The 16,339-nt window shown below is 22.5% G+C and overlaps 4 protein-coding genes across 5 annotated transcripts; 2 read left to right on the top strand and 2 right to left on the bottom strand.

The window, feature by feature from the left end:
* The first annotated feature begins 1,765 nt into the window (after positions 1-1,765).
* On the top strand, positions 1,766-7,930 carry LOC107999548 (ubiquitin carboxyl-terminal hydrolase 10). Its single transcript, XM_017059471.3, has 9 exons — positions 1,766-2,109; positions 2,829-3,015; positions 3,091-4,440; positions 4,567-4,765; positions 4,894-5,143; positions 5,260-5,346; positions 5,425-5,589; positions 5,661-5,889; positions 5,965-7,930. Exons 1-9 carry the CDS (start codon positions 2,080-2,082, stop codon positions 6,249-6,251), a joined length of 2,784 nt encoding a protein of 927 aa, XP_016914960.1. The 5' UTR covers positions 1,766-2,079; the 3' UTR covers positions 6,252-7,930.
* On the bottom strand, positions 7,733-11,448 carry LOC107999541 (lariat debranching enzyme-like). 2 transcript variants are annotated; one of them, XM_017059461.2, is made up of 8 exons: positions 11,017-11,426; positions 10,649-10,940; positions 10,404-10,504; positions 9,849-10,329; positions 9,301-9,404; positions 8,761-8,897; positions 8,324-8,536; positions 7,733-8,246 (listed from the first exon to the last, which is right to left on the bottom strand). In XM_017059461.2, exons 1-8 carry the CDS (start codon positions 11,211-11,213, stop codon positions 8,059-8,061), a joined length of 1,713 nt encoding a protein of 570 aa, XP_016914950.1. In that variant the 5' UTR covers positions 11,214-11,426; the 3' UTR covers positions 7,733-8,058. The 2 variants fall into 2 exon arrangements, with proteins under 2 accessions (XP_016914950.1, XP_016914949.1); XM_017059460.3 differs by lacking the exons at positions 7,733-8,246; positions 8,324-8,536; positions 8,761-8,897 and having other exon boundaries at positions 9,141-9,404; positions 9,491-10,329; positions 11,017-11,448.
* Positions 11,449-11,577: 129 nt separating this feature from the next.
* Positions 11,578-13,272, top strand: LOC107999542 (N(6)-adenine-specific methyltransferase METTL4). Its single transcript, XM_017059462.3, has 5 exons — positions 11,578-11,835; positions 11,915-12,273; positions 12,576-12,750; positions 12,834-13,005; positions 13,091-13,272. Exons 1-5 carry the CDS (start codon positions 11,581-11,583, stop codon positions 13,249-13,251), a joined length of 1,122 nt encoding a protein of 373 aa, XP_016914951.1. The 5' UTR covers positions 11,578-11,580; the 3' UTR covers positions 13,252-13,272.
* Positions 13,273-13,301: 29 nt separating this feature from the next.
* LOC107999543 (UDP-glucose 4-epimerase) lies at positions 13,302-16,257 on the bottom strand. The gene is made up of 7 exons (XM_017059463.3): positions 16,017-16,257; positions 14,699-14,945; positions 14,487-14,600; positions 14,234-14,410; positions 13,880-14,060; positions 13,519-13,800; positions 13,302-13,442 (listed from the first exon to the last, which is right to left on the bottom strand). Exons 2-7 carry the CDS (start codon positions 14,939-14,941, stop codon positions 13,348-13,350), a joined length of 1,092 nt encoding a protein of 363 aa, XP_016914952.1. The 5' UTR covers positions 14,942-14,945; positions 16,017-16,257; the 3' UTR covers positions 13,302-13,347.
* Positions 16,258-16,339: the final 82 nt, after the last annotated feature.

The following is a 16,339-nucleotide window of genomic DNA, read 5'->3' as shown; positions in this document are numbered from 1 at the left end:
AACAAAACCGATATGGAAAATTTACAAAATAAATTTTTACTAAATTAAAACTTTCTTCTATCGTTATTCTAACTTCTATCATTATTTTATATTTTCATAAAAATCATAAAAATGAAAATATTTTATTATTTATTATTTATTGTTAATATTCATTATTTATTCGAATATTTATATGCAATTTATATAAGAATATTCATATATTTAAATATTTGAAGTTTGTAAATTTCTATTAAACACATTTCTATTAAACATACTTCAATTAATTTAACATTAGATTAATTTACTAATATTTAAGCATGATGTATAAAACATCTAACCTAAATAATAAATAATAAATAGAAAAAAGGAATATTATTATTCACAAATATAATAAATATTCGTAATCACTATGTTCGTATAAAATTTTATGTACGTAAACGATCACTTGTATCGATTTGAATTTTTTATTTTACAATATGATTGATTACAGAAATTAAAATGTGTGCTACTCATTGTTAAGTGCAAAGAATCTATAATTAATATTATCTATAGAAAGTTATCGTGAAGACTGGGAAATAACAATAATATAAAATAACTATAACAAAAAATGGAAATTATAATTTACAAATATAATGAAATTCTAATAAAATATATAAAAATTAAAAAAATATAAAAATATATAAAAATATATAAAAATAATAATAAAAATTAAAATCTCCAAAAAATTTAAAATTTAAAAATTGAAATTCTTTAATAAATCTATTTTTTAGAATTTAAATAAAAAAAAGAATCATCATGACGTGTGTTAAAACTATTATAATTTCGAAACTACCTCGTTTTAAAAGCTCCAATCATACTATAACGTGCACAAAAATGATGAAAATTTAAATCAATGTTTAATTTTGATATAATAATTGAACAATATTTGAATTAATTAAATAGACTTTAATAATTTACAATTAAATTTAATATAATATCAATTTAATAAAAATTTACGTAATTACACATTTCCGTTAAAAGACGATTTGTCATTATAATTTTCCATAGATCGAGATCATGCGCACTACAATGCGCATTGATTCGTCTTACTATTGTATCTTAACAGTTTTCTGATTGGTCGGAATGGTGCAATTCCCTATTTACTTCAATAAAAATTGAAATACATACTTTAATTATATATTTCTATATATTAAAGTCGTACAAAGCATACAAATTAAAAATATAATAAATATAATACATTATTATGATTAATTTATATATATATATATATATATATATATATTTTATTAAAAAAGTCAAAATTAGAAAGATTGAATATAAGATTTAAAATAAAAATTGATCTAAAAAGAATATGATAAAAAAAGAAAATTAACATAAAATATATTTAAAATTAAAGAATTTTAAAACATGATGAAAGAACTTAAGACAAATATTAAAGTAAAGAAGAAATTGAAAAATAGGTAAAAAAATTTAAATAAAATTAAATAAAAATTATATTACATAGAATAAATTACAATTTGTTATCTTTATTACACATAGAAAAAAATCATCTATATTATTTAAAATAAAAAATTAAAAGTTCCATGTTGTCCAATCATTGTTCAACATATCATATCATCGAATGATATGATTTTAAAATATCTTAATTTAAATTTTAGAGATCTAAAATTATATATTTTATTAACAATATTTGTATCAAAAATATGCTCATTTTACTTAAAACAGTAAGAAGAAAAATAGCGGGAAAGATTTCAATAGTATCCCTATAAAACACTAGCAATGACAGTGGCGACACCAATCTTATGAACAGAAGAAAAGAGTGAAGCAACGTGCTTAGCCCATTTTATACAACTGCCGAAATATGATCGTTCATATTGTGTAATTTGTTAATAGTTTATATTCTCTTTCTCCATTTTATTATTGCACAGAAATATTACAAATATTGTATTTTTTAAATTGAATACGCATTTTATATAATATTTCCTCATATAAATATAGAACAAAATTACTAATATCAACATCGATTCCTATTACTGCCGATATAAGTCACCGGACCTCATGTTTTTCTGCTGGTATTATTTTTAATGTCTTGTATGGTGTATGGATTTAACTATGGATATTCAAAATGAGGTAATATATGTATATTATAAATTAAATATATATATATATATATATATATATATATATATATATATATACACACACACACACACACATATACACATATATATATATATATATGTACACACACGACGCACGCACGCACACACACACATACACACAGCACACAAATTTATGTTAATTTTAAATAATTTTATAATTGTTATAGAAATTAGATTTTTAGTTGCAATATAGTTTATTAGTCAATTAGTTGCATATAAAAATTATTATTAAAGAAACTAATATATATATATATTACAAATATTGTAATATGTATATATAATTATATATATATAACATATATAATCATTGAAAAAGATATTTATTATTAAACAATATTGTATTTTTATATAATTTCTGTATAAGTATAATATTTTATAATAATTAATTTATTTATATATACATAATATATTTATATAATAGTATCCTATAATAATTATTTAAAACTATAATAATGTATATAGATAATATTTAATTTAAAAAAAAAACAAAATAATTGTAAACTAACTTTAATGAATATTTATTTATATATTCATTTTTTTTTTATTTATTTTTATAAACTGTTTAAATTATATGTTATACGATAAAAGATATACTTTATCATAAAGGATATTATATAGATTATTTTATAATAAATAATATTACTTTTATGAGATATTAAGTCATAAATAAATCTTTTTTTGTTTTAGCTTGATTTTCAATTTTTAGATTTACATGACTTAAATGATAGTGATAAGAATCATTTAATAAATATTTTAAAATCTAATGTTACTAATAATACTTTAAAATTACCATGGGATACAGTTGAAGCTAATAATGATACGAATGCCTCTATAACAGAAATTCCACAACTCCATAATCAATGGTATCATAATGGTAATTATTTAAAATTATTTATATTTTAATATTTTTATTTTTATGTTTTATTTAACTTCATTTTTTATTTATTAGTGCCACCACCACCCTCATATGCACAGCAAATAGTATGTAGCGATTGGCAAGGACCAGCAATGTATCCTGTTCCAACGGATGCTCATATACAGCCATTTATGCCTGCAATGACTTATTCTCATCCTGGATATAATCTTGGAGGTGAGATTCATGATGTTAATTGTAATAGAGAAACTAATAGAAGAAATAATAGAGGAAGAGGAATAAAAAGAGATAATTTTAATCGTGGAATAAATACTGCAAATGAAATGCAACCAGGATACATGGGAGAACAAGGACAATTTCATCCTCCTTTATCATTTGTTGTTATGTATCCAGATCAAACGCAACAACAGCAATTCTCCGGTCATGTTCATTATCCTCCATTAGCTATATATCAACCAAATATTCATACACATACAAGCACACATCCTCATACACAACCTACTTATGGATATTCTCCATATCATCATCCTTCAGGAAACATAAGATGTGTTCGACAAGCAGCACCTATACTTTCTCAATCTACTCAAGAATGTACAAAAGTACAAACCACAAAATCTCATGAGAAACGAATGCAAAATGTTTATACGCCTGTTAAACAACCTTTTCATCAAGTAAATGAAGAAGATAATTCTTCGCAGACCAATATAGTTACTACAGTAATAACTGTAAATAATAGTAAAGTAGAACAATGTACTAATAATGTGGATGAAAATATTATCAATAGAAAAAATTCAACCACAAATGGAAAAGTACCTCCTGTTAATGTTAAAATAGAACATAACATTGTATCGACTGTAAATGAAAAGTGTAATGGAGCTGAGAAAAATGATGTACCATGCGTAAACATTAATAGTAGTATTGAAGTGAAACAAAATGGAGAAACCAATAAAGAATACAAAAATGAAACTGTTTCTAGTATTAAAACTACTGTTGTTAAAACATTATCAAAACCAATTTCTAAAAATGAAAGTGAAATACATAAAGAAGATTCTAAAAAATGTATCCAAGACGAAATTGTCATTAAAACACCAAGCAATTCATCTAATGCAATAAGTACTCCTGCTACATCATTACCAACTTTATCTAGTGTATCTTGGGCTAGTATTTTAAAAAAAGGAAGCGCAGAGACACAATCAAATCCATTAAATTACAAACCAACAGCACGCATTAATCCTCTATTGATTACAGAAAACAATACAACACCAAAAATTATACAATCAATAGAAAAAGATCAATCTAATACAACATTATTTATAAATGAAAATATACCATCGAATTTACAAAATATTGAAAATGAAAATAAAAAGCCACAAACAGAATCTTTACAGAATCATTATAATGATCCTATTGCTTTTCGAATGGGTGGTAAGTAAATAAAATTAATAAACAAAAATAAATTTTTTTATTTAAATATCTATTATTTATTTTTTATTTAAATATCAAATATATATCCCCCTATTATGATATTAATATTAATATCTTTTATTGTAGAATTTTTACTAAATTATCAAATGGATAAACAAACTGTCAGTTTATTACCTAGAGGACTAACAAATCGTAGTAATTATTGTTATATTAATAGTATATTGCAAGCTTTGCTTGCTTGTCCACCTTTTTACAATCTTTTAATGGCTCTACCACATTCTAAAAATCCTAGTAAAATGTCTTCCACTCCACTTATTGATAACATGTAAGTAAAGTTAACATTTTTTACAATTTTTAATGTAAATATATTATTAAATATTAAATATATATTATATTATTTTATATTTATTATTTTAACATTTCTAGTAAATATTAAATCATTTTTTTATACAGGATCAAGTTTGTACATGAATTTACACCTTTGTCAGATGGTGCACGATTAGCTAGAAAAGATAGAGCAAATAAACGAGGAGAAGATATAGTAGTAGATATACAAAGTGGAGTGGCTTTTGAACCTTTTTATGTATATACAATGTTAAAAAATACATCAGCTGCAGGTGTGTTTTCAGTAGAAGGACGACAAGAAGATGCTGAAGAATTCCTTTCGTGCCTTCTGAATGGTATCAATGATGAAATGCTTGAAGTATGATCATAATAATCATTTTAATCGAGTTTTTATTTAATTTTGATTTAAATTTTAATTCGAATATAATATATATATATATCCCAAATATGTATAATATATTTATTTTTTCCCAGCTTATTAAATTAGTAAATAATGACCAAAATATAATAACTAATATTGAAAGTAATATAAATTATAACAATGGAGAAGAAGAATGGAAGGTAAAATATGACATATGTTTATTAAATAATGTAATAGTTAATTATAGAACAATATTAACATTAAAATTTGGTTTAAAGGTTATGGGTCCAAAAAATAAAGGATCTATTACACGGTGTACTGAATTTGGAAGAACACCATTATCTGATATATTTCGTGGACAATTGAGATCTAGAGTATCAAGGGCAGGAGAGCAACCAACAGATAACGTCCAACCTTTTTTTACATTACAGCTTGATATTGAAGTACTAATCTTATAAGAAACCTAATATAAAATTATATTAATATATTGATATATTAAATATTTTATTTTTAGAAAGCAGAATCTGTTAAAGGTGCACTAGAAATTCTTGTTGGAAAAGATCAATTAGAAGGAATGACCTGTAGTAAAACGAAACAACAAATAGAAGCTTGGAAACAAGTTACTTTAGAAGAATTACCAGTCATTCTCATATTACATTTAAAATGGTTTGACTACAAACTTGATGGTTGCTCAAAAATTGTGAAAAGTGTAGAATTTCCAATTGACTTAAAATTGGATAGCAGTTAGTAAACATTTTATTAATTTTTGTGTTTCCTTGAATTTATAATATTTTAAATCATTCCAAATTTTGTTGTAGAATTCCTGTCACCAAATGCTATAAAAAAATTAAATCCCAAGCAAAAACATTATAAATTATTTGCAGTTACTTATCATGATGGGAAAGAGGCAACAAAAGGACATTATGTTACAGATGCTTTTCATGTTGGATACGGTGGTTGGGTCAGGTATGATGATAGTTCATTAAAAGGTATTTCTGAAAGTAATGTATTAAAACCTACACCTCCGAGAGTTCCATATTTATTATATTATCGACGATGTGACACTATTGGAAATAATCAATCAAATAGTGGTAAAATACGTTAAAATCAAAAAAAATAATTATGAATATAAATCTATATTCTAAGCCTAAAGAGGCAACTTACGAAAATAGATTTTATAGATTCGTGGTTCTTGTTGATATTTGTATCTAAGTACAGAGAATGTTTCTTAATCAATATCAAGAAAAAATAGAAAAATATTTCCTTTTAACATGCTTGTACTTTCATGAAACATTTGTACTAAGATTGTTGTTACGAGATTTATGCATAGTTTTCTTAATACGCGAAATAAATAATAGTTAAAGTTGAAGTTAAAGAAGAGTTTTGATTTTGGTATTCATAGTTCTATCGAAGTTAATAAGTGCTTACTCATTACATTTTATCAAAATATTAAATGTCACAATCTCTTGTACATATCTTTCTTATTCTATTATGAATCTGTAATGTATAAATCATATACATAATAATCTTGTAGAAAAGAGAACAAAAATAGTGAAAGGTTTTTCTACTTTAATGACAAAATTTCTATGAAATGCAAATTTTATATATCTAAAAAAAGATACATCTTATGCCTTAAGTTATTTTTGTATATAACCTTCGCCCATATTCCAATCTATCAATTATTTTATTTTAGCATATATTAGCTTAATTAGCTATTTTTTAATCAGAAAAAATATAAATAAAAAAATTCTATATATACGTATATAGAATTTTTACATATATATAAAGTATCAATCCCATATTGATAAAAAATAAAAATATGAATTTCTCAAACTAAAGAAATAATTGATAAGATGGAATACGAATATTATAAAAAAATATTATCAATGGGGAAGATTGTATAAATAAAAATACATGAAATTTGTGTACAAAATTATCTTGTGTGTGTCAAATTGTATCTTTAATTATAATTTCTTTTAATATATATATATATATATATATATATTATTACTATTGTACTTTTTATATATTAACAAATGTAAGATTACATTTTCCATTTTTTGAAACAAGTTTAGTAAATAGATTAATTTAATGATTATACGCTTGTATTTAGAAATAATTATTTGTATTTTTGTTTTTATTATTAAAATACTTAATTTATTTTAAGATACTTATTATCAAATGCATTAAGAATGAAAAAGTAAAAATTATTGTTTACTAAATTGATTCTATATAAATTATGAATTTAATGTTTTGCTTCTAGATTAATATATGTATAATTTTGTAACTTTTCTGTTTTTCAATCTTTTTTTATTGCTTCTAGATTAAATACTAACTTCTAGATTAAATAATATTAAATGTAATGATTTTAAAATAATAATTTAATAAAACAGCAAAGTTACAGAATCCCTTTGCGAAACATCTTATTTACATTCTATTTTCCAAATAATGTAGATAAGAGCTCTTAATAAAATAACACTTCCTGTGGAAATGTATATATATATACATTTATAATAATATATATCTAAGATTTATAAAAACTATAATAAAAATATGTATATATATGTTATTAAAATTCAATCATCATTTGTTAAAAATTATTTATTGTTTCAAATACTTATGTTTAATTTTTTTATTATAATATTATAAGAACATATAAAATTCATATAAAAATTACAATTAAATAATATATTTTAATAAATAAAGAATCCTGTAATATCTCTAATAATTACTTATTTTATTCATATTCTGTATATTTATTAATAAAATAATTTTATGTATTAAGAATTTTATTTTTATTGTATTTTATTGTATTTTATAATATATTATATAGTTTGAAATCCTCCAAAGTATGTAATACTTATCAAGAATATTAAACAGATAAAAGAAATGCATTCAGAAAATGAAAGATGCTAAAAATGTGGCAGACAAACTTTACCAGCAAATAATTCTGAAATTACTGTAATCCATAAGGCTAAAACAAAAAGGATATAAGAAATGCCAACTTGATGTGAATTTGGTAATTGATATGGTTGTCCACCAATTTCATCAATATGGAATCCCATTGGAAATATAACAGCTGCTAAGCAAAATAGTACCACTGAAATAAATAATTTATACTTTATAATGTATGAAAAATGTTATTTTTCAAAAAAAATTAACATTAATTATACTTACTAGCTGTAAATCCTACCCATCTTGCATAGGGGATGACATTACGATCCCAATGAGAACTAGCTAATAATATTATAGTGGCTGTTATCAAAATGCAACCAACAAAAATACAAACAAGAGCCATAAACCATTCTGGCTGTAAATCTGGACTATAACAAACTTGAGGTCTATTATACAAGGTCATGCATGACCACATTAGTCCTAATCTTGTATCTCCTGAAAGAAAAACCAAAATAAAATATTTTATATAAATATAAATAAAATATAAATAAAATATAAAATATTTTATATAAAAAATAATGACAATATATGATTTTTACTACTATTTTTAGAAATACCTTAAAATTATATAAATAATAAAAAATAATAAAAATTATTGAATCGTTAAATAAAAATCATGTTATTATTATAAAAAATCAATAAACAAAAATATTACTCACCACCGACATCAGTTATAATCCAATCAGGCATTGCAAGGCTTACAATTGCGAATACATCGGCAGCAAGAAACAATGTTCCCGAAATAATTGTTAGTTTATCCATTATGTTAATAATAATTAATTTCATTTTAATGTATTAAAAGTAAATAAAATCATCATTATGAAAATTTTATTTTCTAATTACTCGAATAAAATCTAATGTATTTAAAATTTTTTCGTTTAACCAATATTACTTCTTCGTACGTTATACATATAATATACAAGTTTCTAACCTAACATTTGTGTAACTTATTTATATAGATATATAAAAATAATATATATAAAATTAAACAATTTAAAAAAAAATCAAGTAATGAATTAAGTGAATAAAATGTAATAAATAAAAAATATAATTAATATATATTATTTTTACGCTTGTAAAAAAAATAACTTTTTTACAAATAGTGAATTATATTTTATGTACATATTTTTATCACACAATTCATTTAAGTTTTTCATATACAACTCTATTTTTGTAGTAAATAAAAGATTTTAAATACTAAATAAAATATTTTGCTCCAGTTAAAGAGTATTTGAATATATAGAATGATTTCGTCGCTTAAACTTCTTACAATTGGGTTCAATTTGAATGAAATGAGTATTACCTGAAATATAAACAATATATTTTACTATATAATTAATTAAAAGAATAATGTGATACATTATAATGCAAAAATAATGTATCACTCACTATCATCTGTACAATCATAATTTACTGTTGATGATAAACTGTTAAGACTTTCATTTATAATATCTTTACTGTTATTTATTTCTGATTCTTGTTCTTCATTATTACTTTTTGGAGATAAATTTAATGGTGATGTTCGATTAAATGAATCATTAGTTAAACTTCCATCAAATGTAGAATTTAAAATATTATCTTCATCAAAAGAAGAAGAAATTTCATGAGAACTTGATATTTGTTCACATGATGTTTCCATTAATGATTCATTTGATTTAAATTCTTTTGTATTATTCATTAATAATAATAAAACAGATGGATCATCAATGCCTAAAGTATTACAAAAATGTGTTGTTTGGATATTTACTAATAATTGTGGTGGTTCCACTGATATATCAATAGCATCAGGATTATATGGTTTCACTGTTTGTGTAAAATTTAATGGAATTTGTAAATTATAATTAAATTTTTTTAAAACTAATGCCTTTTCCTCTACAGTTGGTGTAAATATCCATCTAGTATTACCATACTGTCCAGGCATATAGTGAATTCCACTTTTGACACTCAATAAATGATTTGTTAAATATAATATTGTTAACCATTCTAAATCATAATGTAATTTTAATGGTAAATCCAAATTATGTTTTATTTCAATTACTTGAAGAAATTTTCTTTTTGGAAGACATTTATCTAGAGCTAGAAATTTAGTTATTCTTGTTCCTTCTTTTTCAGGAACAAGTGCTGCAAATTTACAATGTAAATGTGCAGAAAACCAATAATTTGGATAATGATGTTCTAAAAGTTCCATACATGGTGGACTACCAAGCATGTTATTTTCAATATCATTTCTATAATGAAAAAATAAATTATTACAAATATTTATATTTTCAAAAATTAATTTTAAAATCTTTCATTAGCTTACTTGAAAAATGGTTTCCCTTTTAATAAAATATTTTCATCTCCATATTTAGTTATGCCTGAAGGCCAATCATGAGATAAGAAAATATCAATATTACCAGTAAGCTACAAATAATACTATCATAAATAAAATAAATAATAATGAATAATAAAATAATGAAATATATTAAAATAAAAAATAATATAACAAATGAAAAACTATTGTCATTTTACTTAAGATATATATTTAAAAAAAAACAAACATATTACCTGTTTTAATCTAAATATTTCTAAATTTCTAATATGATATACACTTCTAATTGTATTTTCATTATATGGTGGTTTCTCATGATGTCCTTGCATCCAATGTTGACTTTTATAAATGCCTGATAATCCTGCAATTCTAATTCCACCTATTGTTATTACATTAGCATATCCTAAATAATAAATATTAGGAGCTACCCATCCACCATATGGTAATTCTTGAAGATAATTTGAAGCTTCATGATTTCCTCCAATAAATATTGTTAACACAGGAGCAATTTTTTCTCCAGAATAATACCTATAATATATTATAAAATTTTTAGAATTTAATTCTCATTTTATATTATACACAATATATTAGATATTAAACTCACTTATAAAAGGTACACATGTCTTTATATTTATCAGGTACTGCCATACAATGTAAATCACTTAAATTTCTTATCGATTGAAAATCTCCACAACAAATTAGTAAATCTATTTTTTTTCCATTAGTTTTTTCCATTTCTTGAATAGTTTCGTAAATAATATCCAATTCACCGTGTGCACAACCTTCCACAGCAATTCTCATTTTTACTTTTATTTATATATATTTATTAATAAATGATACATTTACTATTTCTCATTCACTGTTATAATTAAAGTTTAAGTATAATACCAAAAAATGTCAAAATATTAAGAAAAATATAGAATAATCACATATTCTAACCTAACCTAAAGATTTGTCACTATAATCGCCATTTTTTTTTTAATTTAGCATCTATATTACCATAGTAACATTAATGCTATGAAGTTTGCTTATTTTCGAAGTATTTAATAATCGAAATTTATATCGAATACTTAATATATGTAAGATAATGATAGTACGACAATTAGAACAAGTAGATAGAAGATGTATAATTATACTTAATCCATAGTGCGGTGTATTTATATCAATTATGAGTTTAATTTCCTCAACCGAAGAAGGATGGATAATATCCCATTTAAAATATCTTAATAATATTTATGCAAATGTAAAAAATGGTAGCACTAAATGTAAACTAATTTTTAATGAAGTATTATTTGAAATAAATTCTCAATATTTACGAGAAAATCAAACAATTCAATGCGAGCAACAAGATGGAATTTCATTACAAAGTAAAACTAGAAAAAGAAAACGATTAAAACTTTTACCAGATGAAGATTTAAAAGAAGTATAGTCGCTAAAAATAAAGAATTTAAAAATCTTATCATCGAACATAAATATAATCATAAATATAATTTATTTTGCAGATAAATTATATTAAACAAACATTCAATAAAATGATTTCAAAAACGGAGGGATTATTTTCTACTAACATATTATCTGATAACAATGAAGCAGCACGCTTGGCATCTCAAAAATTTTATCAAGATACATTTTGTAATGAAAAAGAAAATTTTTATGGTTGTAACGATATGGATATAGTTATTACATCGGAGTTAAAAGAAGAAAGATATGTTTTCCCTCAAAAATGTAAATTTTATTGCTATGATGTGAGAGATATTGCGAAAAAGCTGGACCTAAACAACCAATATGATTTTATATTATTGGATCCTCCTTGGTGGAACAAGTCCATAAGAAGAAAAAAAACCAGATATTCAGAAGCTAGGTGATCTTGTATGGTTCAATATAAGCCATTAAAAAAGAAAGCTCTGAACAATTTAATGAGAACAAGTACTTTGATAATAGTATAAGTTTTTCTTGTTCTCAATTTTGTGAGCATATGGGTAAATAAGATTTTAGATGCAACTTATCACCATAAAAAACTCATATTGAATAATATTGATATAGATTTTATCATATTGATCAATTGTATTTTACATATATAAAAATATTTGAATCTTTAATAATAATGTTATAAATAATATTTTATATCATACAAATTATTTTTTATATTTTTTTGTTAAATAGCTATAAAATGATGTACAATGAAGAATTAGCTAAGATACCAATTGGCAAATTATTATGTTCAAATGGACTTGTAGCAATATGGTGCACCAATGCTCCAAGTCATTTACATAGTATTTTTAATAATATATTTCCATCTTGGGGTGTTACATATAGAGCAAAATGGTATTGGGTTAAAGTAAGTACATGTATATAATTTGTAAATAACAATGGTAGTTATAATATATATACTGTATATTATAGCTGACATTAATATTTTAGATAACTCAAGGAGGAAATACAATATGTAATTTTAATTGTGCACCTGGTAAACAACCTTATGAATTATTAGTTTTGGGATCTGTATTAAATGGAAATGAAATAAACATTCCTGATGGTAGATTATTAATAAGTGTACCAAGTGCAGTACATTCTCATAAACCACCACTTACAGGTAAATTATATGATTATACATCAGATATAAAAATTTATATTAAAAAGTGAATGAAGATATATAAAAATATTACTTTAATTTTTAGAAGTTATGAAAGATTATCTTCCAAATGAACCAAAATGTTTAGAAATATTTGCTAGATATTTGCTTCCAAGATGGACAAGCTGGGGTCTTGAGGTATTAAAGTTTCAGCATTTATCATTGTATACAATATTAGAAGAAACAAAAGATACTCAAAATAAATAAATAATAATATAAATAAAATAATTAATATTAAATTTTTAAAAAATCAAATATTTAAATACCATTGTTTTTTTATTTAATAATGATAAAGTAGCATTATTACAAAGTGCCATTTGTATATTCATTAATACCATTTTTTATTGAGTTACGATAACCATGTGGATTCATTGTTTGCCATCTCCAGAAATCTTCACCTATATTAAAAAATATTTTTAAAATAACGTTTTAAAAAATTAACGTTTTAAAAAGATGTAACATAAATTGTCATACACATTCGTTCAACATTATATTTAGTTGTCCATCCCAATTCTTTTTCTGCTAAATCTGTATTGGCATACATAGATACTATATCACCTTCTCTTCTATCCTTAATAACATATGGTACTGTTGTCCCTGTGACATTCTCAAAAATTTTAATTAATTCGAGTACAGATACACCTTTACCAGTACCTAAATTATAAATTTTTAGCCTCAAATGTTGTTTATATAAAGCATTTAATGCTGCTACATGACCAGCAGCTAAATCCATAACATGAATATAATCACGTATACCTATATAAAAATAAATACATTTTAATAATATATTTAAATAATAAATTCTTTATATTGTATAAAAAAAAATCGTATATACCTGTACCATCTTTTGTAGGATAATCGCCACCAAAAATGACAAGTTCAGGTTTATGTCTTAAAGCTACTTGTGCTATGTAAGGCATTAAATTTGTAAATGGTTTTGTAGGATCTTCTCCAATCAAACCACTTTGATGAGCACCTACTGGGTTAAAATATCTTAGGGAAATAATATTCCAATTCTGTTAAATAAAAATAAAAAAATCATATATTTATATATATTTATATATATTTCATTGAAAATTTTTTAATTGATAAATTAAAAAAAATATGTAAACTGGTTTTTTTTTTATTTTTTGGAATTATTTTTATAACGTATATTTATATAATTATATTTTTTTCAATTAAAAAGCACCTTTTCAGCTCTCGATATATCTTTAAGCATTTCTTCAATAAAATATTTTGTTCGACCATATACATTTGTGATATTTCCTGTTGGATGTTCTTCTGTAATTGGAAGTTGATTTGGTTCTCCATATACAGTACAAGAACTACTAAACACTAATTGGAAACATCCAGCAGCTTTCATTACCTTATAAAAAAATTAAATTTATTTTTCTTTATAATATGGAAATATGTATATAAAGATTTGCTCAATTATATTTTACCTCTAACAAATTGATGGCACCGATAATATTATTTCGATAATAGTGAAGCGGAATTTGCATTGATTCGCCAACCGCCTTTATAGCCGCAAAATGAATTACGCAATCTATTTTGTGCTAAAATACAATAAAATAATTCATTGTAAATATTTTTAAATTATAAAATAATTTAAGAAATATTATAAAATAATTTTTATTTTATTCATATTTTGTACCTTATTAAAAACTATTTCAAGTTTATCTCGATCAATGAGATCGCAATTATAAAAAATAACTTTTTTTCCTGTAATCTGTTCCACTCTTTTAAGAGCTGCAGATTCACCACTTTCAGTTACACTATTAGCAAAATTATCTATTGCAATAACATCATATCCACTTTCTAAAAGTTCAATGATACAATGACTACCAATGTAACCCGCTCCTCCAGTTACAAAAATTGTTCTCCAATCTTTGGTCATGTTGCTATTAAAAAAATAAAAATACTATAATACATATAGTTTCTTGTATTATTTACAATAATTTTTTGAAATCTTTATCTTTCTAAAACTTTTAATTTCATCTTATTAAAGATTTTTTGTTTGAATCGAGTTTTAAGGGTAGAAATCTCATTTTTTATTAATTATTGTGTATGATTTTTTTTAGTATCACATTTAATTTATTTTTATAAGTAAATTATATTATTTCTTCATTTATATTTATCTTTTTTTTATATTTTACAAGTTAATGGAAAATATATTTATATAAAAGAAAATAATATATAAATATATATCATAGTATGTATAAGCTAAAGTATAAAAATGTTTCGGACATTCACCTGTATCAAACTGAGTTCAAGGTCGTTAAAACACGTGGTAAATTATAATAATTATAGTTTATTAACACAAAATTATAAATTTTATATTAAATATAATTAATATATAATAATATAATTAATGTAAAATTAAATTAAATATTTGATCTAATCTTGCGTTTTTTAACGAATTAAAAATAATGTCTTATAAAATAATAAGCAATTAAAAAAATTCATTATAAAAGAAACATTAATTTTGTGAAAAAATTCATTGAAAAAATAAATAGAAAATAAAAATAAATAAATATTTAAATTATTTATGATTGATGAATTTAACGATACTAAAATCCAACATTTTTGGCATATTAGATATATAGAACAATTTTTATATTATTTTGAATTAACATATTAAAATATATATGAAAAACTTTTTTGTTATTTTGTATATACATAAACATAATAAAATATAAAAATAAAAAATATTAATTTATAATTTTTAATTTTGTTATTTATAATTTAATAATGTTATCGAACGTATGGTAAATATGAAAAAATTTCTTTGTTTTTTTACAAATTTTTATGGCAATTAATGATTAAAATTAAAATTTACATTTAGAAAAATATTTTTTAAATAAGTTATTTATTTTCAAAAATATTGTAAAATGTCATTTTGAAATATATTTTATTAAATTAAAAAAAATATAAACACAATTAATGTATAATTATTTGTAAAAGAATATTACCTTAATAAAATAAAATTATGACGTCAAACGAATTCAGAAAGATTCGAGGACGCGTTCGCGTAATCACTGACTCTACCTCGATTACTTGCGTCGTCTTCCGATATAGGAAAGTAGAGTTTAGTATATTCGTGGAACGCGAAATATCCCCTCTTTTATAATACAATCATACTCATTGTAGAAATACGTATACTATACACATCGACTCTGCTTTCTACTGCATAAGTTCTTCCTTTCACACTATTGAGATATTGTCTACCTATTTTTCTATCTTTTTTGCAAGAATGGGATAAAAATAATAGTTTAAATAGGAATTGTAATTATAT

Source organism: Apis cerana, linkage group LG10 (genome assembly GCF_029169275.1).
Source record: "Apis cerana isolate GH-2021 linkage group LG10, AcerK_1.0, whole genome shotgun sequence".
Taxonomy (NCBI): Eukaryota; Metazoa; Arthropoda; class Insecta; order Hymenoptera; family Apidae; genus Apis; species Apis cerana.
Note: the sequence above shows the minus strand (reverse complement) of the source record. Positions and strands in the feature narration are given on the sequence as shown.